General features: G+C 40.3%; 1 protein-coding gene across 4 annotated transcripts in view; it reads right to left on the reverse strand.

The window, feature by feature from the left end:
- Positions 1-27,670, reverse strand: part of LOC139754557 (uncharacterized) — a 182,140-nt gene that overhangs the window by 25,876 nt on the left and 128,594 nt on the right. For all 4 annotated transcript variants that reach the window (XM_071671909.1, XM_071671910.1, XM_071671908.1 and 1 more), the window contains 9 exons: positions 26,672-27,221; positions 26,168-26,309; positions 22,049-22,242; positions 20,076-20,171; positions 18,617-18,718; positions 16,507-16,640; positions 15,205-15,335; positions 10,651-10,904; positions 8,115-8,315 (listed from right to left, as the gene is read on the reverse strand). In XM_071671909.1, coding sequence (XP_071528010.1) covers positions 8,115-8,315; positions 10,651-10,904; positions 15,205-15,335; positions 16,507-16,640; positions 18,617-18,718; positions 20,076-20,171; positions 22,049-22,242; positions 26,168-26,309; positions 26,672-27,221 — 1,804 coding nt within the window. The remainder of the gene's footprint in view (positions 1-8,114; positions 8,316-10,650; positions 10,905-15,204; positions 15,336-16,506; positions 16,641-18,616; positions 18,719-20,075; positions 20,172-22,048; positions 22,243-26,167; positions 26,310-26,671; positions 27,222-27,670) is intronic.

Genomic DNA, 27,670 nt, shown 5'->3' on the forward strand with positions numbered 1-27,670 from the left:
CTCTGTTTACCAAATCATTTTCCCTAACCCTCTCACTTTGCACACCACCTCGACCAAAACACCCTATATCTGCCACTCTATCATCAAACACATTCAACAAACCTTCAAAATACTCACTCCATCTCCTTCTCACATCACCACTACTTGTTATCACCTCCCCATTTGCGCCCTTCACTGAAGTTCCCATTTGCTCCCTTGTCTTACGCACTTTATTTACCTCCTTCCAGAACATCTTTTTATTCTCCCTAAAATCTAATGATACTCTCTCACCCCAACTCTCATTTGCCCTCTTTTTCACCTCTTGCACCTTTCTCTTGACCTCCTGTCTCTTTCTTTTATACATCTCCCACTCAATTGCATTTTTTCCCTGCAAAAATCGTCCAAATGCCTCTCTCTTCTCTTTCACTAATAATCTTACTTCTTCATCCCACCACTCACTACCCTTTCTAATCAACCCACCTCCCACTCTTCTCATGCCACAAGCATCTTTTGTGCAATCCATCACTAATTCCCTAAATACATCCCATTCCTCCCCCACTCCCCTTACTTCCATTGTTCTCACCTTTTTCCATTCTGTACTCAGTCTCTCCTGGTACTTCCTCACACAAGTCTCCTTCCCAAGCTCACTTACTCTCACCACCCCTCTTCACCCCAACATTCACTCTTCTTTTCTGAAAACCCATACAAATCTTCACCTTAGCCTCCACAAGATAATGATCAGACATCCCTCCAGTTGCACCTCTCAGCACATTAACATCCAAAAGTCTCTCTTTCGCGCGCCTGTCAATTAACATGTAATCCAATAACGCTTTCTGGCCATCTCTCCTACTTACATACGTATACTTATGTATATATCGCTTTTTAAACCAGGTATTCCCAATCACCAGTCCTTTTTCAGCACATAAATCTACAAGCTCTTCACCATTTCCATTTACAACACTGAACACCCCATGTATACCAATTATTCCCTCAACTGCCACATTACTCACCTTTGCATTCAAATCACCCATCACTATAACCCGGTTTCGTGCATCAAAACCACTAACACACTCATTCAGCTGCTCCCAAAACACTTGCCTCTCATGATCTTTCTTCTCATGCCCAGGTGCATATGCACCAATAATCACCCATCTCTCTCCATCAACTTTCAGTTTTACCCATATTAATCGAGAATTTATTTTCTTACATTCTATCACATACTCCCACAACTCCTGTTTCAGGAGTACTGCTACTCCTTCCCTTGCTCTTGTCCTCTCACTAACCCCTGACTTTACTCCCAAGACATTCCCAAACCACTCTTCCCCTTTACCCTTGAGCTTCGTTTCACTCAAAGCCAAAACATCCAGGTTCCTTTCCTCAAACATACTACCTATCTCTCCTTTTTTCACATCTTGGTTATATCCCTGGGGATAGGGGAGAAAGAATACTTCCCACGTATTCCCTGCATGTCGTAGAAGGCGACTAAAAGGGGAGGGAGCGGGTGGCTGGAAATCCTCCCCTCACATTATTTTTTAATTTTCCAAAAGAAGGAACAGAGAAGGGGGCCAGGTGAGGATATTCCCTCAAAGGCCTAGTCCTCTGTTCCTAACGCTACCTTGCTAATGCAGGAAATGGCGAATAGTATGAAAGAAAAGAAAGATATATTTATATTTATTTATTTTGCTTTGTCGCTGTCTCCCGCGTTAGTGAGGTAGTGCAAGGAAACAGACGAAAGAATGATTGAGTTAGAACTACTATTTCTTCAAACATACTCAATTTTGCTCTCTGAGATAACGTTCTCTCTTTCCACAGAGGTAGTGATATCATTAGTGAATAGTTCAAATGACTGGAAAGATTGTCTGTATTCATCATACTTAGTTGCCATCTCCTGCGATAGCGAGGTAGCGTAAGGAAACAGATGAGGAATGGCCCAACCCACCCACATACACATGTATATACATAAACACCCATACAAGCACATATACATTTCAACGTATACATACCTATACATACACAGACATATCTATATTTATATATTTTGCTTTGTTGCTGTCTTCCGCGTTTGCGAGGTAGCGCAAGGAAACAGACGAAAGAAATGGCCCAACCCACCCCCATACACTAGTATATACATACACATCCACACATGCAAATATACATACCCATACATCTCAATGTTCACATACATATACACACAGACACATACATATATACACATGCACACAATTCACAGTCTGCCTTTATTCATTCCCATCACCACCTCGCCACACATGGAATAACATCCCCCTCCCCCCTCATGTGTGCGAGGTAGCGCTAGGAAAAGACAACAAAGGCCCCATTCGTTTACATACACAGACATATACATACATATACATATTCATACTTGCTGCCTTCATCCATTCCCATCTTTTATACCTAATAATGTCTCCTGCCTCAGTGAAGTAGCATCAGGAACAAATGAACAATGGCTCCACTTGCACACATCCACTCCTGAGCTGTTATGTATAATGTATATAGGTCAGAGCCTACCATCCACGGTAGCATCACAGACCATTTCAAGGTTTATCTTGACTGCTTCATATGCCCTGGTTCAGCCCACTGACATTATGTCTTCCATATACCACATTGATACAATTCACTCTATCCTATGCATGCCTCTCCCCCTCATAAATGTTCATTGCATCAATATTCCTAAAGCTTCCACCACTCCCCCTCCTCCTTCCTCCCTCCATACTTGATATGTAGATCCTTTTAATCAGTCATTCTTAGCTCATCCTCACCATATGTCTGAACCATTTTGATACACCCTGGTCAGGTCCCTTAATCAGACTGTGCTTACTACGACACATCTCTCTTACTGTCAATCCTTTTAAGGTCACATTGCCTCATACCACATATCATCCTCTAAAAGCTGTTTAACTTCTTAATTCTTAAACCTGAAGTGACAAGTCATCTATGCCAACTGAATTATTCAAATTAAACTTCTAATTTCCTTTCATAGCCTAACTTTCTAAGCCTGAAATGTAAATGCTAGAGGCATACAGAACAAGCAGGCAAATAATTTAGTCTTGTATATGTGAAGATATATTATGACACCTTTTCATATTAGGTGTTCTGAACAGTTTATAACAATCATAAACAAAACTTTAACAAGAAGCAAACTGATTTTCCAAAGTTTACAAATCAGCAGTTCCCAAAAGAGGAAAAGGGCAGCTCTCTCTCACTCTGATGGTTTTTCTGATGACAGTTATACTGCAGCATCACTATGTGGTCTGCCACAAGCCTACAAACTCCATAACATTCTTTAAATACTCCCACTTTAAAAGTATTGCTGCTTTTTATTATTATCCCTGAAGTCTACATCTTGGTTATCTCTCCAGATTTCCATTCTAATATTTTCACCTTTGTGGAAAAATAACTGGCATCCCTTATTCTTTTCAAGCAACTGGGTGCATCTGGTGGTGCATTACTAAGCTAAATTTCATTGTGTTAATACTGTCTTTTTGTGAAGACTGAAAGAGAAGAGAAGGTAAATAAATGAAATAATTTCATATGATTCTGCATATGCTATGCTATTTAGCAGGAAAAAGAAAAGAAAAAGGATAAGATAGATTATCATTATTGTCATACTCTGTCGCTGTGTCCTGTGTTAACAAGGTAGTGCAAGGAAACAGATGAAAGAATGGCCCAACCCACCCACATACGCATGTATATACATAAACGCCTACACATGCACATATACATACCTATACATTTCAACATATACATACACATACATATACATATATACACATGTACATATTCATACTTGCTGCCTTCATCCATTCCCGTCGCACTCAGTCTCTAGCTGTCATGTGTAATGCACCGAAACCACAGCTCCCTTTTCACATCCAGGCCCCCTAAAAACTTTCCATGGTTTACCCCAGACACTTCACATGCCCTGGTTCAATCTACTGACAGCACGCTGACACCGGTATACCAAATCGTTCCAATTCACTCTATTCATTGTATGCCTTTCACCCTCCTGTATGTTCAGGCCCGATTGCTCAAACTCTTTTTCACTCCATCCTTCCACCTCCAATTTGGACTCCCACTTCTCCTCATTCCCTCCACCTCTGACACATATATCCTTTGTCAATCTCTCCTCACTCATTCACTCCACGAGATCAAACCATTTCAACACACCCTCTCCTGCTCTCTCAACCACACTCTTTTTATTACCACACATCTTTCTTACCCTTTCATTACTTAATCAAACCACCTCACACCACATACTGTCCTCAAACATTTCATTTCCAACACATCCACCCTCCTCTGCACAACCCTATCTATAGCCCATGCCTCACAACCATATAACATTGTTGGAACCACTATTCCTTCAAACATACCCATTTTTGCTTTCCAAGATAACATTCTTGCCTTCCACACATTCTTCAACACTCCTGGAACCTTCATCCCATCCCCTACCCTGTGACTCACTTCTGCTTCCATGGATCCATCTGCTGCTAAACCCACTCCCAGATATCTAAAACAATTTACTTCCTCCAGTTTTTCTCCATTCAAACTTACCTCTCAATTGACTTGTCCCTCAACCCTAGTGAACCTAATAACCTTGCTCTTATTTACATTTACTCTCAGCTTTCTTCTTTCACACACTTTACCAAACTCAGTCACCAGCTTCTGCAGTTTCTCACATGAATCAGCCACCAGCGCTGTATCATCAGCGAACAACAACAGACTCACTTCCCAAGCCCTCTCATCCACAACAGACTGCATACTTGCCCCTCTCTCTAAAACCCTTGCATTCACCTCCCTAACAACCCTATCCATAAACAAATTAAACAACCATGGAGACATCACTCACCCCTGCCGCAAACCAGCATTCACTGGGAACCAATCACTTTCCTTTCTTCCTACTCATACACATGCCTTACATCCCCAATAAAAACTTTTCACTGCTTCTAGCAACTTACCTCCCACACCATATACTCTTAATACCTTCCAAAGAGCATCTCTATTAACTCCATCATATGCCTTCTCCAGATCCATAAATGCTACATACAAATCCATCTGGTTTTCTAAGTATTTCTCACATACATTCTTCAAAGTAAACACCTGATCCACATATCCTCTAACACTTCTGAAACCACACTGCTCTTCCCCTATCTGATGCTCTGTACATGCCTTCACCCCCTCAATAAATAACCTCCCATATAATTTCCCAGGAATACTCAACAAACTTATATCTCTGTAATCTGAACACTCACCTTTATCCCCTTTGCCTTTATACAATGGCACTATGCATGCATTCCACCAATCCTCAGGCACTTCACCGTGAACCATTCATACACTGAATATTCTCACCAACCAGTCAACAACACAGTCACCCCCTTTTTTAATAAATTCCACGGCAATACCATCCAAACCCGCCGCCTTGCTGGCTTTCATCTTCCGCAAAGTTTTCACTACTTCTCTCTTTATCAAACCATTCTCCCTGACCTCTCTCACTTTGCACACCACCTCGACCAAAACACCCTATATCTACCACTCTATCATCAAACACATTCAACAACCCTTCAAAATACTCACTCCATCTCCTTCTCACTTAACCAATACTTGTTACTACCTCCCCATTAGCCCACTTCACCGATGTTTCCATTTGTTCTCTTGTCTTATGCACTTTATTTACCTCCCTCCAAAACAATCTTTTTATTCTCCCTCTGTTGGGGATGAGAGAGCTTGGGAAGTGAGTCAGTTGTTGTTCGCTGATGATACAGCGCTGGTGGCTGATTCATGTGAGAAACTGCAGAAGCTGGTGACTGAGTTTGGTAAAGTGTGTGGAAGAAGAAAGTTAAGAGTAAATGTGAATAAGAGCAAGGTTATTAGGTACAGTAGGGTTGAGGGTCAAGTCAATTGGGAGGTGAGTTTGAATGGAGAAAAACTGGAGGAAGTGAAGTGTTTTAGATATCTGGGAGTGGATCTGTCAGCGGATGGAACCATGGAAGCGGAAGTGGATCATAGGGTGGGGGAGGGGGCGAAAATTTTGGGAGCCTTGAAAAATGTGTGGAAGTCGAGAACATTATCTCGGAAAGCAAAAATGGGTATGTTTGAAGGAATAGTGGTTCCAACAATGTTGTATGGTTGCGAGGCGTGGGCTATGGATAGAGTTGTGCGCAGGAGGATGGATGTGCTGGAAATGAGATGTTTGAGGACAATGTGTGGTGTGAGGTGGTTTGATCGAGTAAGTAACGTAAGGGTAAGAGAGATGTGTGGAAATAAAAAGAGCGTGGTTGAGAGAGCAGAAGAGGGTGTTTTGAAATGGTTTGGGCACATGGAGAGAATGAGTGAGGAAAGATTGACCAAGAGGATATATGTGTCGGAGGTGGAGGGAACGAGGAGAAGAGGGAGGCCAAATTGGAGGTGGAAAGATGGAGTGAAAAAGATTTTGTGTGATCGGGGCCTGAACATGCAGGAGGGTGAAAGGAGGGCAAGAAATAGAGTGAATTGGAGCGATGTGGTATACAGGGGTTGACGTGCTGTCAGTGGATTGAATCAAGGCATGTGAAGCGTCTGGGGTAAACCATGGAAAGCTGTGTAGGTATGTATATTTGCGTGTGTGGACGTGTGTATGTACGTGTGTATGGGGGTTGGGCCATTTCTTTCGTCTGTTTCCTTGCGCTACCTCGCAAACGCGGGAGACAGCGACAAAGTATAAAAAAAATTTAACGATCCTCACTCACCCCAACTCTCATTTGCCCTCTTTTTCACCTCTTGCAACTTTCTCTTGATCTCCTCCCTTGTTCTTTTATACATCTCTCAGTTATTTGCACTATTTCCCTGCAAAAATTGTCCAAATGCCTCTCTCTTCTCTTTCACTAACAATCTTACTTCATCCCACCACTCATTACCCTTTCTAATCTGCCTACCTCCCACCTTTCTCATGCTACCGGCATCTTTTGCACAAGCCATCAATGCTTCCCTAAATACATCCCATTCCTCCCAACTCCCCTTATGTCATTTGCTCTCACCTTTTTCCATTCTGCACTCAGTCTCTCCTGGTACTTCCTCACACAATTCTCCTTTCCAAGCTTACCTACTCTCACCACCCTCTTCACCCCAACATTCTCTCTTCTTTTCTGCAAACCTCTACAAAAATTCACCTTCACCTCCACAAGGTAAAGATCAGACATCCCTCCAGTATCAGCCTCTCTGCATATTAACATCCAAAAGTCTCTCTTTCACATGCCTATCAATTAACACGTAATCCAATAACACTTTCGCCATCTTTCCTACTTACATATGTATACTTATGTATATCTCTCTTTTTAAACCAGGTATTCTGAATCAACAGTCCTTTTTTAGCACACCAATCTACAAGCTCTTCACTATTTCCATTTACAGCACTGAATACCCCATGTACATCAATTATACCCTCAACTGCCACATTACTCACCTTTGCATTCAAATCACCCATCACTATAACCCAGTCTTGTGCATCAAAGCTGCTAACACACTCACTCAGCTGCTCCTAAAACACTTGCCTCTCATGATCTTTCTTTTCATGACCAGGTGCATAGGCACCAATAATCACCCATCTCTCTCCATCCACTTTCAGTTTTACCCATATCAATCTAGAGTTTACTTTCTTACACACTATCACATACTCCCACAATTCCTGCTTTAGGAATAGTGCTACTCCTTACTTTGCTCTTGTCCTCTCACCAACCCTTGACTTTACTCCCAAGACATTTCCAAACCACTTTTCCCCTTCACCCTTGAGCTTCGTTTCACTCAGAGCCAAAACATCCAGGTTCCTCTCCTTAAACATACCTCCTATCTCTCCTTTTTTTCTCATTTTGGTTACATCCACACACATTTAGACACCCCAATCTGAACTTTCAAGGAGGATGAGCACTCCCAGCATGACTCCTGTTTCCCCTTTTAAAAAGTTTAAATACAAGGAGGGGAGGGGATAGGGGAGAAAGAATACTTCCCAAGCATTCAACGCGTGTCATAGAAGGCGACTAAAGGGGACACGAGCGGGGGGGGGGGCTAGAAACCCTCCCCTCCTTGTATTTCAACTTTCTAAAAGGGGAAACAAGATAAGATAGATAAAAAATGAATTACATGCAACTTACTTGATCTGAGGCAATTTCTCCTTGCTGGCCTCCTTCAAGAGTGTGCACAAGGTGTGTAAAAAGTGCCTGTTGTAAGGTTATACTTGATGAAAGTAATGACACAAATTGAGTCAGCCAAGAAGGTCGTCTTTTTTTGATGTTGCCCTCAGGGTAAGAAGTGAAGCATAATCTTTCTACAATTCCAATTATCTTTTCTACAACCTGTATGGAACATACGTAAGAAGTTACATATATACCTTTTATAAAAATCAATTCTACTATCAGGATACATATGTGTACGCTTTAATGATTATGGAACATGTGAACAGGTTGATAAAAAAGGCCACACATTATTTGGTAACCCAAAACCCACAGTGATGTAAAAACTGTATGTACACTTCAAGCTAAAGTAAAAATCACTGGCAACAAATACTATCTTTTATCTAAAACATGTCCTACTTCCACTTGGTACATGAATTTAGTGTTTTTTTTATCCCCTTTCAAAATAACTGTTGATCTCATCAGAAGAATGTAAGACTGTGAAATCTCAAGAACATAAAAACCAAATGTGTGTAATTTCAAAATGTATGTTCTTTTTGTTAGCTGAGAAGGCACAGGCAACTGAGTGCCCTATTAAAGGCCATCTTATTTATGCCAAATAGGCAGTTCTTTCAGTGCATTACACAAGAGAGCCAAATAATAAATGTAAGTGAATGTGGCCTTTCTTTGTCTGTTCTTGGTGCTATTGCATTATATATATATATATATATATATATATATATATATATATATATATATATATATATATATATATATATATAAAAAGAACTGATTGCCATTTCCTGTGTTGGCAAGGTAGCATCAGAAAAAGATGAACAGCCACATCTGCTCACTACCATTCTCTCACTGTCATATGCAATGCACCGAGCCTACAGCTCACTATCTACAATCAGGACCTAAAGACCTTTCAATGGTTTACCCAGGATGATCCACCGACAACACACTGACCCCAGTATACTACATCATTCCAATACACTATCCAGTGCACACCTTTCACCCTCCTGCATGCTCAGGCCCTGATCGCTTAAAATCTTTTTTACACTATCAACAACCAAGCCCCATAGACCTTTCTGTGGTTTCCCCTAACCACTTCATATGCCCTGGTTCAACTCAATGACAGCATGCAAGCTCCTGTGTACCACATCACTAAATTTGCTGTGATCCCATGAATGCCTCACCCACCCTCCTTCATTATCAGGGACTAAATACTTAAAAGCCTCCTTCATCCTTCCACCTCATCCTTTCATATCAATGTATGACTTCCTGGACTTTTCTCTCCCTATGCTAATGAGGCTTATGTGATATTAACAACATCCTTACAAAAAAAAAATGTGTGGAAGTTGAGAACGTTATCTTGGAAAGCAAAAATGGGTATATTTGAAGGAATAGTGGTTCCAACAATGTCATATGGTTGCGAGGCGTGGGCTATAGTTAGTTGTGTGGAGGAGGGTGGCTGTGCTGGAAATGAGATGTTTGAGGACAATATGTGGTGTGAGGTGGTTTGATCGCGTAAGTCATGAAAGGATAAGAGAGATGTGTGGCAATAAAAAGAGTGTGGTTGAGAGAGCAGAAGAGGGTGTTTTGAAATGGTTTGGTCATGGAGAGAATGAGTGAAGAAAGATTGACAAAGAGGATATATGTGTCAGAGGTGGAAGGAACAAGAAGTGGGAGGCCAATGTATATCCTATGTATATCCTATGCCATGTGTCCTACATGGTCATACCATGTAGGAAACCACATATCTTTATCTCATTTCTTTTTTACTTATTCTCCTTATTCCTATCATATTACAAAAGATATCAATATCAACTGCCTACAACCTTACCCCTCTGGGATATGAAAAACAAAGATTTCATTTCCATATATTAGAAATTAAGACAAATATTCCATGCAGGTTTTTTATACACACTAAACTTATTGTTCTTCCATTCAATAAAGATTTTAGTATACCTCCAATTCCTATATCATGAATGGCTTTATCATAAACTCCAGCTTTTCTGCTTCCATCCATACTGACCATCATTTTCAAGTACTTAATAGAGATGACCTAATGATACAGAGTTAAAATACTTTTCTAATGAATCAAGTTGAATCCAAAATTACCCCAAATTGTACAGATGCCAATACTTGATATCAAATCATAAAATCATACTATTTTCATGAACTGGTGTAATGGTGAGTACATGTGATGAGTTCTCGAAATACTTATCAATGTAACATGTGGAGTTTCTTTCTTAAGATATATTCAGCAGGCCCAGTCTTCCAACATCAGGTGGATGCAAATGGGCTTACAATCAAATTTTATTTTATGATTTTATGATTCCATAGGTACATGTGTAATATCTCAGTTGCATATGTCTCCCTTCTTTTGGATAGCAACATCAAATCACTCTGGTATCATTAAAGGGTCTAGACCTTTGTCCTGAACAGCTGTTTGATCATCTAGTTAATTTTCTAGTGATATTCAATCATAAAAATATTTCTCAGTTATACATACCTGATATGTTATCAGTTTTGCATTAAATGTTCTTACATTTATGATTATATAACTAATATTCTTTAGTCTGGAGTCTGATATCCTCATAATTTCCTCAATCTTCTGTGAAATTTGAGACAGTACTGGCAACACCATGGATGACGAAGCTTCATCTCTACCTTGGCTACAACTGGAATGATTGACTAGTTCTTGCAGCATGTTAGACAGCTCTGTGATAGGTTCTTCAATTACATCTTGATCACTCATGAACACATCTACAAGAAAAGAAAGGCTTATAAAACATCACCTAAGTTAAAAAACTGGAAAGGGTTCAAAATCTTAAATAAGAGTACCTTATCCCTAGGGTAGGGAAGAAAAAATTCTACCTCCGTATTCCCTGCATGTTATAAGAGGTGACTAAAGGGGGCAGGTGTGGGGGTCTGGAAGCCTTAATTTCCTCCAATCCATTTTCTAAAAGAGGAAACAGATGGAGCAAGGCAGGGAAGATTCCTCCTCCTCTGAAGGCTTGAGCTGGGGTTTCTAAATGTGTGGATGTAACCAAGATGAGAAGAGAGGAGAGACAGGTATCACTTTTGTGGAAAAAACCTGGATATTCTGGCTCAGAGAAACAAAGCCCAAGGGAATAAACAAGAATGGTCTGGAAATGTCTTAGAAGTAAAGTCAGGGGTTGACGACAGGACAAGACCTAAAGAAGGAGAAGGACTACTCCTGAAGCAGTAGCTGTGGGAAAGTAATAGTGTGTAAGAAAGTAAATTCTGGATTGATGTGGGTAAAACTGAAAGTGGATGGCAAGAAATGGGTGATTGTTAGTGCTTATACACTTGGCAAATGATAAGAAAGATCATGAGGCAAGTGTTTTGGAAGTAGCTGGATGAGAGTGTCAGCAGTTTTGATGTAACAGATCAGGTATTAGTGATGGGAGATTCATATGTGAAAGTGAGTAATGTGGCCGAGGAGGGTTTAATTACAGCACATAGTGTACTGAGTGTTATGAATGGAAATGATAAACAGCTTGTGGAGTTGAAAAAGGACTGGCGATTGGGAATATCCAATTTAAAAAGAGGACTATACAAAAGTATATGTATGTGAGATGGAGAGATAGTTATTGGGCATTATTGGATTACATATCAATTCCAATGGGTGTTAAAGACAGATTTCTGGATGTAACTGTGCTCAGAGGGGCAGCTAGTGGGATGTCTGATCACTATCATGTGGAAGTTGGAGTGAAGATTTGAAGAGGTTTTCAAAAGGGAGAATAATGTCAAGGAAAAGAGAATGGTGAGGCTGTTTTGATAACTGCTTTTCCCTACACATTGAAGCTTTGGAACTCTACCTTCTCATGCCTTTCCCAATGACTATGACGTGGCATATCTTAAGACAGGTTTTTCACTTCCTCCAAAATTTGTAAAATACTTTCACTTGCCTGGCCTTGATGTGGACTTTTGTCCATGATCGGAGCCTTAATAGTGTGGTTTCATAAGTGGTAGAGGATGTGTGGATCAGGTGTTCGCTTTGAGGAATGTGTGAGAGATACTTACAAAAACAGATGAATTTGTATGTGCCATTTATGGAACTTGAGAAATCACATGATGGGGTTGATGGGGATGCATTGTGGAAGGTCTTAAGAATAAACGGCTTGGGAGGAGCTGTGAGAGACAGTGAGAAGTTTTATCAAGGGTGTAAGGCATGTGTATGAGTAGGAAGAGAGGAAAGTGAATGGTTCAAAGTGAGAGTTGCTGCAGCAGGGGTGTGTGTGATAATACCATGGTTGTTCAATTTATCTATGGAAGGGGTAGTGAGAGAGGTCAATTTGAGTCTTGGAGAGAGGGGTGAGTATGCAGTCTGTTGGGGATGAGAGGGCTTGGGAAGTGAGTCAGTTTTTGTTTGCTGATGATAGAGCTCTGGTGGAGGATATGAGTAAGAAACTGCAAAAATTGGTGACTGAGTCTGGAAGAGTGTGCAATAGGAGAAAACAGAAAGTGAATGAGAATAAAAGCAAGGTAACTGGGTTCAACAGGGTTTTGGAACAAGTTAGGTGCAGTGTGAGTTTGAATGGAAAGAAGTTGGATGAAGTGATGTGTTTTTTATACCTCTGGAAGTGGACATGGCAATGAATGGAACTAGGGAAGCAGACGTGAATCAAAGTGTGGGGGAGGGGGCACAGGTTGTGGGTGCACTGAAGATATTGGAAAAGAGGCAACATTATTTAGGAGGGCAAAAGTGTGTATGTTTGAAGGAATTGTAATCCCAACAATATTATATGAATGCAAGGCATGGGCTAAAGATAAGGTTGTGCAGAGGAGGTGGATGTGTTGGAAATGATATGTCTGAGGAAAATATGTAGGGTCAGAAGGTTTGATCACATAAGTAATGAAATGGAATGAGAGATGAGTGGTAACAAAAAGAGTGTGGGTGAGAGAACAGAAGAGGGTGTGCTGAGGTGTTTGGATACATGGAGAGAATGAGTAAGGAAAGGCAGACAAAGATTATATGTGTTAAAAGTGGAAGGGACAAGGGGAACAGGGAGACCAAACTGGAGATGGAAGGATGGAGTGAAAAAGGTTTTGAGTGATTGAGGCCTGAACATGTAGAAGGGTGAAAGGTGTGCACGGGATAGAGAGAATTGGAACAATATGGTATACTGGGGTCGACATACTGTCGTTGGACTGAACAAGGGGCAGGAAGCATCTGTGGTAAACCACAGAAAGGTCTATAGGGCCTGGTTGTGAATAGGGAGCTGTGGTTCTGGAGGAAGTACACATAACAGCTAGAGAAGGGATGTGAGCGGATGTGGCCTTTCTTCGTCTGTTCCTGGTGTTAATTCTAATGCAGAAAACGGTGATCAAGAATGGAAAAAGTATCTTGGAAGTATTCTTCATGAAGAGGTAGGAATATATGCCACAATACTTATGATGGTGATAAAAAAAAAGGGAATTCACCGTAGTCTGAGGAAGGATGCGAAGGATAGGATGTAATAAGGTACAAAAGTGGAGGAAAATTGGATAAATATTCTTGGATATCCATTCGAATGGCTAAGAGATGCTAAAAGAATGACACAAACAGTACGAAAAGAAGATGTAATTACAAATGGGAAAGATAGAGAGCCTGAAGGTACAATATGAGGGGAGAGAGAGCATATGCTTGCATGAGGGGTGTGAATTCAAACAAGATTATGATAACTTTAATGTATGGATATTGGGGTATCCTACATCACAGACAATCTTATATATAAATCTTAATATAATGAAGCAATGGCACTTGTGTCAGAATATTTGGCTGAAACAAGAGTCTGAAACAGCAATACAGATAAGCTTTAAACTTGGAAGAGATGTGTCTATCTAATATGCACAATATGAACATTTTCCCCATGCAGTACTTTCCAGAAAAAGAATACTTTCTAGTCAAAGACCAGACAGGCCACCAGAGCCAGATTGACCAAGAAAAGGGACAGTCAAGGGGAGGGTTGTGAAGGGTGCTGGAGCTTGGGGAGGGGAGGGCAACGCATGGAGTAGGGGGGATGGCTGTGCAGGGTGAAGGCAGGGCAGACCAAGAAGGGGTTGGTGATTAGGGAGGGGAAGGCTTTACATAGGCTGGGGGTTTTGGGAGGGGAGGGTTATGCTAGGGATGGGGGTTGGGGATGGGAGGGCAGGGCAAGGGATCAGGGCTTAATGAGGGGAAGGCCAAAAGGAGAGGGTTGGGCTTTGTGGAAGGAGGGCTATGCAAGTGGTAGGGGCTCAGTGGAAGGGAATCCAGGAAGGGAAAGCTGTACATGGAGGTGGAAGTTTGAAAGGGGGAGGACAGTGCAGGGGGTAAATGTCAGGGGAAGGGAGGGCCCTACAAGGGGGTGGGGGGATCAAGGAGTGGAAGGCCATGCAGTAGAAGGGGATTGGGGAGGAATGAGCAGTGCAAGGAATGGGGGTCAGAAAAGGGGAAGGCCATGTAGGGCATTGGATCTAGGGAAGGCCATTTAGGGTCTGGGGAGGGGAAGGGCATGCTGGGAGAGATGGCAGTGCAAGGCTTGGGGGTCATGGAAAGGAAAGATTGTGTAGGGGTGTCAGTCTGGGAGGGAAGGGCAGTACTGGGAAGATGGGCCATACAAGGGGTGGGGGTCGGAAGGGAGGGTCATGTAGGGCATGAGATCTGGGGAGGGCCATTCAAGGGATGGCGTCTGATGAGGGGATGGGCATGCTGGGGTGGGGGAGGGCAGTGTAAGGAATTGAAGTCACAGAAAGGAAGGGCTCGGTAGAAGGTGGCAGTTTGGGAAGGGAGGGCAGCACATGGGGAGGGGGTTGAAAAAGAGAGGCCAAGCAGAGGGTGAATGTCAGGGGAAGGGAGGACAAAGAAGGAGGTGGAAGTTGGGGGAGTGAAGGGTCATGCAAAAAGTAGGGATCAGTGATGGGGAGGGCTGTGCAGGTGGCGGTCATTAAATGGAGGAAGTATTTGTGCAGAACCTGACCAGCAACTAAAATGTTCAAAATGATCGAAGCTTTTAAGCACAGTTCAAGGCTGGCAGAAGAAGGCGGTCAAATTTAGAAGTTCATTAAATTCCCTTACCTGCCAACAAATCTGAAACCTCTTTCTGGCATGCTTCAATATAATTGTTGAACATATTGGATGGTATTTTGCCAGCTGAATGAAGTGCTTCAATTAGCTTTGCTCTAGCATCTGGGACATCTGGTATGGGTCTGTGAATAAGTAAAACAATTGTTGAATTCTTAAATACATTCAATTTTAGAGCTTTAAATTTACATTGGACAAACACTACTATATACATTAAGAATTCATAGTTCATCAATGTCCTAGTGATTACTGCATCTAAAAATAAATGCATTCAATATCCATATAACTTCACATCCCCTTGTGCACCTTCAGTCATTTACTCTTCTCTATTAGTCTTAACAACACATCACTGTGTTTTGCTTTCTTTTGAGTTACCTCTCTTATAAACTCACAAACACATCTTTCTATCCTCTGCATTCAACAAAGTCAGTGTTACATCAGCTCAACCACTGAGCTGAGGGTAGTGTAGCTGCACTGTCTTCTTAAGACATATTGGATGATACAACCAAATATGATGAATCAAAAAGAGTTAAGCAAAATTGGTCAGGTTAGTGTGTTATGGTATTTATGACGGTAGATGCCAGATGGTACTTCTCTAGCTGTCATGTGTAATGCACTGAAACCACAGCCTCCATCCACAACTGGGCCTCACTATACGAGCTATGGGAAAAAATGGTGAATGCAAAAATTGTCAAGAAATTTGAAACACAATATGAAATTGGAAAAATGCTCCCTCCTGGTACTGCATAAGTAGATAAACACAATCAGGAAATCAAACATAAACACATGGAGGAACAAGAGAGGTGGCAACAGTTTGAGTTGTAATTTGTGAGAAATAGTTCATTATAGAATCGTTACATAAGGAAAGATAAATAGTATACTTAATAAAGGTAACACTAGAATACTGTTTTAATGCCTTAAGAATATACAAGAGACCATAAGTCTGGATCCCATTATTATAAAGAATAAATGGTAACTTCAAATACAAAAATGTTACAACAGTGCCTTAAAAAAGAAAGGAAAAACTTTTTCCAAAGTGATAATTCAAATTCCAAAATGTTGAACTAAAAGGTTTTTGTAAAGTAGTATAAACTTTGAATGTATGTAGTATGGGGGAAGCAATAACAAGAAAAGAAGTTCGCAACTGCTTTACTAATATGTATTCTATTCATGAAGGAGGAATTATTGGATATTTTGTCAACACTATTAGTAAGGGTGATGGAGTACACTAAATCTAAAGAAATGAAACATTTATATGGAGATTGTATGAGGAGTAAACATAATAGAAAAATTTACCTGGACACTAATAAAGCAGGCAGGAAGGCTGAGCAAAAGTATGGTATGCGGAAAATAGACGCTTCTAGAACGAAGTTTGGTATTTTACCCGTTTCACTGAAATGGTTTACAGCAGCTTCTACTTCCTCAACCACCTGCAAAATATATGTGCAAGCATATACACATAATTTAGGTAAATGTGCAAGAATATACATATCAGTCATTTACTGCAATCACTAACATTAAATCAAGACAACTTTAAGCATATCACATCCAGAAGTACATTCATGAACAGTGAATAATACAGTAAATTGTGTTTTTTTTGATAAAACACAAACATGAGGTGTTAATTCATTTCTTTGCAAAACTATCTTAACAAGGTGCCTTTTTGTGTAACATATTTATTTTTATTATTTTGCTTTGTCGCTGTCTCCCGCGTTTGCGAGGTAGCGCAAGGAAACAGACAAAAGAAATGGTCCAACCCACCCCCATGCACAATGTATACACACACACATCCACACACGCAAATATACATACCTATACATCCCAAGGTACACATATATACACACACACAGACATATACATATATACACATGTACATAATTCATACTGTCTGCCTTTATTTATTCCCATCGCCATCTCGCCACACATGGAATAACATCCCCCTCCCCCCCTCATGTGTGCGAGGTAGCGCTAGGAAAAGACAACAAAGGCCCCGTTCATTCACACTCAGTCTCTAGCTGTCATGTAATAATGCACCAAAACCACAGCTCCCTTTCCACATCCAGGCCCCACACAACTTTCCATGGTTTACCCCAGACGCTTCACATGCCCTGATTCAATCCATTGACAGCACGTCGACCCCGGTATACTACATCGATCCAATTCACTCTATTCCTTGCCCGCCTTTCACCCTCCTGCATGTTCAGGCTCCGATCACTCAAAATCTTTTTCACTTCATCTTTCCACCTCCAATTTGGTCTCCCACTTCTCCTCGTTCCCTCCACCTCCGACACATATATCCTCTTGGTCAATCTTTCCTCACTCATTCTCTCCATGTGCCCAAACCATTCCAAAACACCCTCTTCTGCTCTCTCAACCACGCTCTTTTTATTTCCACACACCTCTCTTACCCTTACATTACTTACTCGATCAAACCACCTCACACCACATACTGTCCTCAAACATCTCATTTCCAGCACATCCACCCTCCTGTGCACAACTCTATCCATAGCCCATGCCTCGCAACCATACAACATTGTTGGAACCACTATTCCTTCAAACATACGAGAAAGAATACTTCCCACATTTTCCCTGCGTGTCGTAGAAGGCAAAAGGGGAGGAGCGGGGGCTGAAAATCCTCCCCTCTCGCTTTTAATTTTCCAAAAGAAGGAACAGAGAAGGGGGCCACATGAGGATATTCCCTCAAAGGCTCAGTCCTCTGTTCTTAACGCTACCTTGCTGATGCAGGAAATAGTGAATAGTATGAAAAAGAAAAATTGTTTACCTTTTACATTTCTAGAATCACCATGACATTGCCATAAAATTTATCACTTCCTCATCACTGATCCCCATCTAAACTTGCCTTAACTACATTTCATCATCAAATTACCTTTATCCCTAATTTTTCACAACAGTTCTCTTGAATATACATCATGTATAAGTGTATAAGAGACTAGAGTAATCAAGATCATCCTGACACACTGATGCTAACCTAGTTTTACTAGATATCCTACACAATAATTAGATGGAAAGACAGCTATTATTCCAAGTAATAAATGTCTTCATCATAGCCACCAAAAGTACATAAAACTTAAATGAATACTTCTAAACTATCTCAGAAATTTAAATCTCTAGGAGGTTCTTGTTATTAAGAATCCTCCACCTCAAAGGGCCGGTAATTCATACCTACATACCTGCATCTACATTTTTTGTACATGTAAGGGAAAAACTAAATCATTGCTATTAAAATAAGTAAGCTAATGAGGGACTCCTGTTTTCTATTTCTAGAATCTTAACAATCTTTTGGGTCCACAGACCTAGGATGGTTGATTTTAGTGTTGTTAGCCATAGGTCCCTCTAAGCAAGATGTGACTCATTTCAGCATTCCTAAACAGAAAATGATACCTACTTTACTACTGATTTTGGAAGACTGTTGATCATCATTGGGATTCAAAGAGTCCTTCAGTTCTTGAAGTCTTGCTCTGGCCAAGTGGTAATAATCACGAAGGACCTAAAGGAAAAAACAAAATGTAGCCCTAACTTAAGGAAAACAAATAAAGTACATAAAATGATACTTTTTATCGTATAATACCATTACATCCAAATCTAAAGAGATGATACAGGTGGAGTGAACAAGGAGAAGGGTAAACCAAGGAGGAAAAACAGACATGTCCTTTCTCAAGAAATTCAACTGCAATAGCATCTACTCCAGCTACCTTACCGCATTTCATCTTATGCAAGGCTTTCATCACCTCTTCTCATTTTGCAACTCCACTTGCCATGATTTTCTCAATCTGCATACCTCCCTGTTCCAAACACTCTATATCTGCCACTCTATCATTAAACTCATTCAACAATCCTTCAAGGTACTTATTTCATCTCTTCTCTACCTCATCTCTGCCTTCTACTAGTTCTTCATTTCATCTCCTTCACCACTGTGTGTATTCATAAAAAAATATGGAGAAATATGTGTCACACTGTGAGTGAAATGTTACCTTCAGGGGGTCTATATCATCATCAATGAACGAAAAGGAGCATAAACTCACTGAAGGACCTCGCACTCCAAAGGAGTCTCTCTATTCCCCTCTGCTGATGGTAACACAGCAATGAATCTGAATGAACCCTGTAAAAGGACTCCTGGTGTTATAAAATAAAAAAGATTATGAAGGGATATCGTTTTTGGCATTAAAAGGGACTTTCTCAATCTATGATAGGATGAGAACTTATGGTTGTTGGCTTCCTTTACAGGCCCAATTGGATGGTATAAATACAAAGTCATCTGGTAACAGCAATATTTACACTTAAATATGAATGTCTTCCTTCTATTTCTTCTTTTGTATTCTATACCTGCCTGCTGTTTCCCAACTTAGCAAGGTAGCTTCAGGAACAGACAAATGAGCTGTAGATGAAAATCATCACCTGGCTCTTGGTCTGTTCCCTCTTTTGGAAAACATCACTGAAGGAGAGGATTTTTAGGATCTCCCTCCTGACACTCTTATGTGCCCTTATATGAAAAGCAGAACATATATGGGTAGCATAGTTTCTCTCCTAACCTCTATGAAATAGTAATACAGTACCATACAATAAATTTATAGTAGATCGATGTATCACCACTAATTAGTATCATCAGAACTTCATAGCTACCCTGAAACTCACAGTCAGTCTCATGGTGTTCAAACTCTGGTAAAGGTGGTGGGGTTTAAACCTATTTCAAGAAAATTTTGAGGGGAGTCCAATTACTAATTCCCAAAGCTGATCAAATAAGTCTAAAAATAAGGACAGTTAAGTGTTTTGGTTCATTTCTTTATCAATACCACCATAAACTCATTCAAGGGCACACCAACTACTTGGAAAATGAAAGACTATACCTCCTGACAGCCCTTTGGTGTAAAGATATGGCTGGTGACATGTGCACGTAGACAATAGGCTGGCTCATGGGGCACTAAGTCTGACATGAATCTAACCTGAAAAGTAGTGCAATGCTTAATCAACTTATCCAGTGTATGATTATTTCAAATATGTTTTATTTTGTGTTTTGAAAAACTTCATCAATCAAATCTCTTAGGTCTGTACTTGTATCTACAGTCAAATATCACACTGTACATTCACAAAATGCAATACACTTGTGATATTATAAAAAGAACAGGATATTGCAATAAGGCCTACTCTTATAAATCTAGTTCTCAATGGTCTGCAACTGCTGTACATAAGTCCTTAAATTATGAGCTATACCATGCCCCTATGCTCCTTTACTGAGCCAACTTCCCCCACCTCATTTACTAATATTTTAGAAGCCGTAAGCTCCCATTCTGCAGATATCTTTCTGTCTATACCTATGATGCCTTGTTGACCCAGAGGTGGCTATGGCAAATACTTATCCAAATCCTTTTCACTTGCATGCTTCTCAATGTTTTAAATCTGGTGCTTTTTAAAAGGACTCCAATGGGGTTACTATGGCTACCATAAATTGCCATGAACTATGAAACATTGAATCATGTAAAAAGTAAAAGACCCCAGTCAAAATATACAGGTCATAATTACCATATTTTGTGCTCAATTACTTAGATTTTAGAATGAAAATATAGCTTATGGCATAAATATGTTTTAAACGTGTTAGACTGATAGATTGTACATACAATGTTGGAGAGAGCAATAAAAATATGCAAAATGCAGATACAGCATGTCTAAAGATTTCCTGAGTAAAAGTCTCCCCTTCCCTATCACCTAAGACCAGCCAAAGATTAAGTTGACTGCATTCTTTTTGTTAGTGCATATATATGTATACATTTTACATTTCTGATAGTTTATGTGTAACATGAACTACTGCGTGCCTTTAGACATGCTGGCATGTTTGTTAGTGGGTAAAATGTACATAACCGTACAATACTGCTACTTCTCCACCATCACAAGGTGACCTAATGATTGCTGTCACATCATATAAGCAGTATTATCTATTGTTTAATGAATTTTTTTTGCCTACTCCACAGCAGGAGTTGTTAATAGGCATCTTACATTTTCTAAAGGTTATTTTGCAGAAAATATGGACTTTAATTTTTACCCCAACTGCACTGGAGGAGGGAATAGGAGTACCTGTAGTTGCACTGATTGAGTAAAGGCTAAGGAGGTTTTCTATGTGTGTGCTAACTAGTCATCTGTAGCACATTCTCAAAACTTTAGAGTTCTCCAAAAAAAAGTCTTTCCCTCATTTCATAACAAACTTCTTTTTAATAACTTTTGTGACAGCTTTGGAGTTAGTGGTACAATCTATGAATTGTGAGCTCAGAATGAATGGAAGCAGGTGAGTCAGTAATGTCAACCTGATGGTAATCATTGATTGACTAAGAGTGAACCCAATATGTGAGTAAAAGACTTTGATAATCAGAGGCCTGACTGAAAAGGAGAAGCAAATGGGAGCTTCCACACCAATCCCATGAGGGTAAGAATGATCCTGGCCTGATATTCCCTGCATATTATCTTGTTGCTCATAGGACAGGCTGGAGAGGAGAGAAATGAAGTATGATACCACACAAACCATCTTCCAAAGAATGTGAAAACTGACATACAACATATAGGAAAATACATGAATAACACATCCATGGGAATATCAACATACCTAATCAAGATAAAAATTGATTAGGTAAAATTTGAATCAGCTACCAATAATGAGCTAGTAAGAAGTTTCATACTTAAAATCTTTTCTGATATTCCAAGAAATTCCTAACTAGAGCATGTATAATTAGTTTCTCCTGAAAAACATCAAACTTACTGGAACTATCATCTCATCCTAACTTTTAACTGAAGTAGTAAATGATTACCTGCTCAAACACTGTCAAAAACTAACCAAAAAAACAAAAGCCTGCTTATTTGAAGCAGGACTTCCTGATTCTGTTGCAAACAAGGAACTGAACCACTGAGGATATGATGGAAAGATATGACGACCCTCTTGGCTGGCGTGTCTTGCAAAGAGGAAGCCTATAATCAGCAAATCCATCTCTTGGTCCTCACAGCCATGCTGAATTTTTTTTTTAATCATCCCTGAAAGAACAAATATCCTTCTGTAAATGCTTTCTGTCACAAAGATGGAATGATGTGGTATAACGGGATCGACGTGCTGTCAATGGATTGAACTAGGGCATGTGAAGCGTCTGGGGTAAACCACGGAAAGTTCTGTGGGGCCTGGATGTGGAAAGGGAGCTGTGGTTTCGGTGCATTATTACATGACAGCTAGAGACTGAGTGTGAACAAATGTGGCCTTTGTTGTCTTTTCCTAATGCTACCTCGCACACATGAGGGGGGAGGGGGTTGTTACTCCATGTGTGGCGAGGTGGCGATGGGGATGAATAAAGGCAGACAGGAAAAGACAACAAAGGCCCCATTCGTTCACTCAGTCTCTAGCTGTCATGCGATAATGCCCGAAACCACAGCTCCCTTTCCACATCCAGGCCCCACATAACTTTCCATGATTTACCCCAGACGCTTCACATGCCCTGATTCAATCCATTGACAGCATGTCGACCCCGGTATACCACATCGATCCAATTCACTCTATTCCTTGCCCACCTTTCACCCTCCTGCATGTTCAGGCCCCGATCACTCAAAATCTTTTTCACTTCATCTTTCCACCTCCAATTTGGTCTCCCACTTCTCCTCGTTCCCTCCACCTCCGACACATATATCCTCTTGGTCAATCTTTCCTCACACATATTCTCTCCATGTGACCAAACCATTTCAAAACACCTTCTGCTCTCTCAACCACACTCTTTTTATTACCACACAACTCTCTTACCCTTTCATTACTTACTCGATCAAACCACCTCACACCACATATTGTCCTCAAACATCTTATTTCCAGCACATCCACCCTCCTCCGCACAACTCTATCTAAAGCCCATGCCTCACAACCATATAACATTGTTGGAACCACTATTCCTTCAAACATACCCATTTTTGCTTTCCAAGATAACGTTCTCGACTTCCACACATTTTTCAATGCTCCCAGAACTTTCACCCCCTCCCCTACCCTATGATTCACTTCTGCTTCGATTGTTCCATCCACTGCCAAATCTGCTCCCAGATTTCTAAAACACTTCACTTCCTCAAGTTTTTCTCCATTCAAACTTACCTCCCAATTGACTTGTCCCTCGACCCTACTGTACCTAATAACCTTGCTCTTATTCAGCTTTCTTCTTTCACACACTTTACCAAACTCAGTCACCAGCTTCTGCAGTTTCTCACCAGTGCAGTATCATCAGCAACCAACAACTGACTCACTTCCCAAGCTCTATCATCCACAACAGACTGCATACTTTCCCCTCTTTCCAAAACTCTTGCATTCACCTCCCTAATAACCCCATCCATAAACAAATTAAACAACCAAGGAGACATCACGCACCCCTCCCACAAACCGACATTCACTGAGAACCAATCACTTCCCTCTCTTCCTACTTGCACAAATGCCCCACATCCTCCATAAAAACTTTCCACTGCTTCTAACAACTTGCCTCCCACACCATATATTCTTAATACCTTCCACAGAGCATCTCTATCAACTTTATCATATGCCTTCTCCAGATCCATAAATGATACATACAAATCCATTTGCTTTTCTTAGTATTTCTCATATACATTCTTCAAAGCAAACACCTGATCCATATATCCTCTACCACTTCTGAAACCACACTGCTCTTCCCCAATCTGATGCTCTGTACATGCCTTCACCCTCTCAATCAATACCCTCCCATACAATTTACCAGGAATACTCAACAAACCTATACCTCTGTAATTTGAACACTCATCTTTATTCCCATTGCCTTAGTACAATGGCACTATGCATGCATTCCGCCAATCCTCAGGCACTTCACAATGAACCATCCATACAATGAATATCCTTATCAACCAGTCAAAAACACAGTCACTGAGTTTTTTAATAAATTCCACTGCAATACCATCCAAACCCACTGCCTTGCTGGCTTTCATCTTCTGCAAAGCTTTCACTACCTATTCACTGTTTACCAAACCGTTCTCCCTAACCCTCTCACTTCGCATGCCACCTCGACCAAAACACCCTATATCTGCCACTCTATCATCACACACATTCAACAACCCTTCAAAATACTCACTTCATCTACTTTTCACTTCACCACTACTTGTTATTACCTCCCCATTTGCCCCCTTCACCGATGTTCCCATCTGTTCTCGTCTTATGCACATTATTTACCTCCTTCCTAAACATCTTTTTATTTTCCCTAAAACTTAATATTCTCTCACCCCAACACTCATTTGCCCTCTTTTTCACCTCTTGCACCTTTCTCTTGACCTCCTGCCTCTTTCTTTTATACATCTCCCTGTCATTCGCACTACTTGCCTGCAAAAATCGTTCAAACAACTCTCTCTTCTCTTTCACTAACAATCTTACTTCTTCATCCCACCACTCACTGCCCTTTCTGATCTGCCAACCTCCAACCTTTCTCATGCCACTGGCATCTTCTGCACAAGCCATCACTGCTTCCCTACATACATCCCATTCCTCCCACTCCCCTTACCTCATTTCCTCTCACCTTTTTACTATTCTGCACTCAATCTCTCTTGGTACTTCCTCACACAAGTCTCCTTTCCAAGCTCACTTACTCTCCCCACTCTCTTGACCCCAACATTCTCTCTTCTTTTCTGAAAACCTCTACATATCCTCACCTTCGCCTCCACAAAATTAACATTAACATAAGCATTCAATAGTCTCTCTTTCACACGCCTATCAATTAAATACGTACGTAATCCAATAACACTCTCTGGCCATCTCTCCTACTTACATACGTATACTTATGTATATCTCTTTTTAAACCAAGCATTCCCAATCACCAGTCCTTTTTCAGCACACAAATCTACAAGCTCTTCACCATTTCCATCTGTAACACTGAGCACTCCATGTACACCAATGATACCCTCAACTGCCACATTACCCACCCTTGCATTCAAATCACCCCTCACTATAACCCGGTCTAGTGCATCAAAGCTGTTGACACATTCATTCAGCTGCTCCCAAAACACTTTCCTCTCATGACCAGGTGCACAGGCACCAATAATCACCCATGTCTCTCCATCCACTTTCAGTTTTATCCATATCAATCTAGAGTTTACTTTTTTACACTCTATCACATACTCCCACAACTCCTGCTTCAGGAGGAGTGCTACTCCTTCCTTTGCTCTTGTCCTCTCACCAACCCCTGACTTTACTCCCAAGACATTCCCAAACCACTCTTCCCTTCGTTTCACTCTGAGCCAAAACAACCAGGTTCCTTTCCTCAAACATACTACCTATCTCCCCTTTTTTCTCATCTTGGTTACATCCACACACATCTAGACACCCCAGTCTGAGCCTTCGATGAGGATGAGCACTCCCTGCATGACTCCTTCTGTTTCCCCTTTTAGAAATATAAAATACAAGGAGGGGAGGGTTTGTAGCCCCCACTCCTGTCCCCTTTAGTCGCCTTCTACGACACATGGGGAATGCGTGGGAAGTATTCTTTCTCCCTCATCCCCAGGATGACAAGAATATGTATAAAAAAAAGTGTAAGGGGAAGAAGTTGGTGAAAGAAACAAAGGTACAACAAATGATTCAGAGTTTGTATGGGCATGAGCTGTTTCCTTTGAGAAGTACTGGAAATTCACCAAGAATAAGGATGCAGGGTTTATCCCAGATATGGATATATGTTCATGAATATAGGTTCTGAGATGGCAATCGCCATTTTAAGGCAATTCATATTTTTCTTTCTTCTTTTGTACCTAGTCACTATTTCCTACTTAAGAGAGGCAGTATCTCAAACAGATGACAGCCTAAGAGGAGAAAGGATATCTCATGTGTTTGTAACATCTTTAATCAAATATTAGCATACAGACACTATGAGGCACTTCCAATTTTTGGCAAAACACATAAAAGAAATAACAAATAAGTTCAAAAACTTACTTTTTAGGGTGGTAGCAGTAGCACGATGACAGTTAAGAGCTGTGGCAACAAGAGTTAAAACACAACACCAGTTCACCTCATCATTAGTAACTACTAAGTCAAGAGTGTTTAGGGTGGCTTCATGACCCAACACTACAACCAGCTGAAAAAAAAAAAAGGCATGTAAGGAAGTTTGAATACAATAAAAACTAATTAATTTCATACATACAATGTGTTTGAAATGAAAGAACTTGGAAGAGAAGGGTTTAAGACACCTGGGAGTAGACATGGCAGTATATGGAACCATGAAATATTAAGTGAGTCATAAGGTGGATTAAGTTTTCGTGTATTATATTGAACATCTAGAAAGTGGATGTAAGGAAATGAGGACATTCTTCATCTGTTCCAAGAACTTGCTAACTTGTATGAAAAAATACTTACAGAGAAGCAATAAAAAGTGAATTACCCAACATTCAGCAATGTTTGAAGTGGTAATGTTTAATATGCTTCGAGATACTACCATACCTTTTGCATTAGAGCAGAAAGTGTGGTGTCTGCTCGGGTTGACCTCCATTTCTCTTGTTTTCTTAGCACTCGTCCAAGCTGCAAGTTGGGTCGATGTGTAAGAATATAGATGAGCTGAGCGGAGCAGTAACTTTCCAATGCTTCAGATGTTACACTAAGGTTGTTTGACACTATTCCAAATATATTCATTATTGGTATTTCTCTTGTTTCTGAGTCACCTGAATACTCATTCTTTCTTTCTTCTTGACTGTCTTCTGTATGCATATGTATGCCATTATCATGAAACTTTTCTTTGCACACATTCTTTTCACTTCTGTTCTCATTTTCTATGATGTGATCAAGTAATTTTGTTGTTAGTGAATTTAGGACATCATTAGCAAATCTGCACAATGACAGGTACTTTTCACTGACCAAATCATAGGCAATGCCAATAAGAACACTTAGAATTCCGCTGACTGCTGAAGTACTCACATTGTCCATTTTTTTGTACAATACCAACTGAAGCAGGTCATCCACAATTGATAAGTTGGTAGGCTTACTATCATGAATACTGTAACAAAAGTGAAAAATATTTACTGTACATATGTATCAAATGTTGCTGATATCAACTGTATGCAAGTGTATGGAAAGATAAGTTCAAATCAGAAAAAATTTAAACATTGATACACTTGTTATGTAAATAATCACAAGAAGCTCACAAGAGCCTGTACAGCTCACCTGGCTTAAAATTTTGTTTTATTTTGACCAATCTGCATAATCATCAAAATCACTTAAAATTATACTTTTCAGAAAAACTAGTAATACATATTAAATAACTAAGAATCACTTTGGTACAGTTCACATTTTCTCAAAATCTAATAGGCTAATTAAAACCCAATACTGTGTCTAATGACCCAAGTCACCATCCAATATGGATGCTGTTACTAAAAATAATCATCTGTTCGTTAACTTTTCGCATTTTAGTCCTCTACTCGGAAACAACAGGACCAAAGGAAGCCA

The sequence above is a fragment of the Panulirus ornatus genome, chromosome 17 (genome assembly GCF_036320965.1).
Source record: "Panulirus ornatus isolate Po-2019 chromosome 17, ASM3632096v1, whole genome shotgun sequence".
In the NCBI taxonomy this organism is placed as follows: domain Eukaryota; kingdom Metazoa; phylum Arthropoda; class Malacostraca; order Decapoda; family Palinuridae; genus Panulirus; species Panulirus ornatus.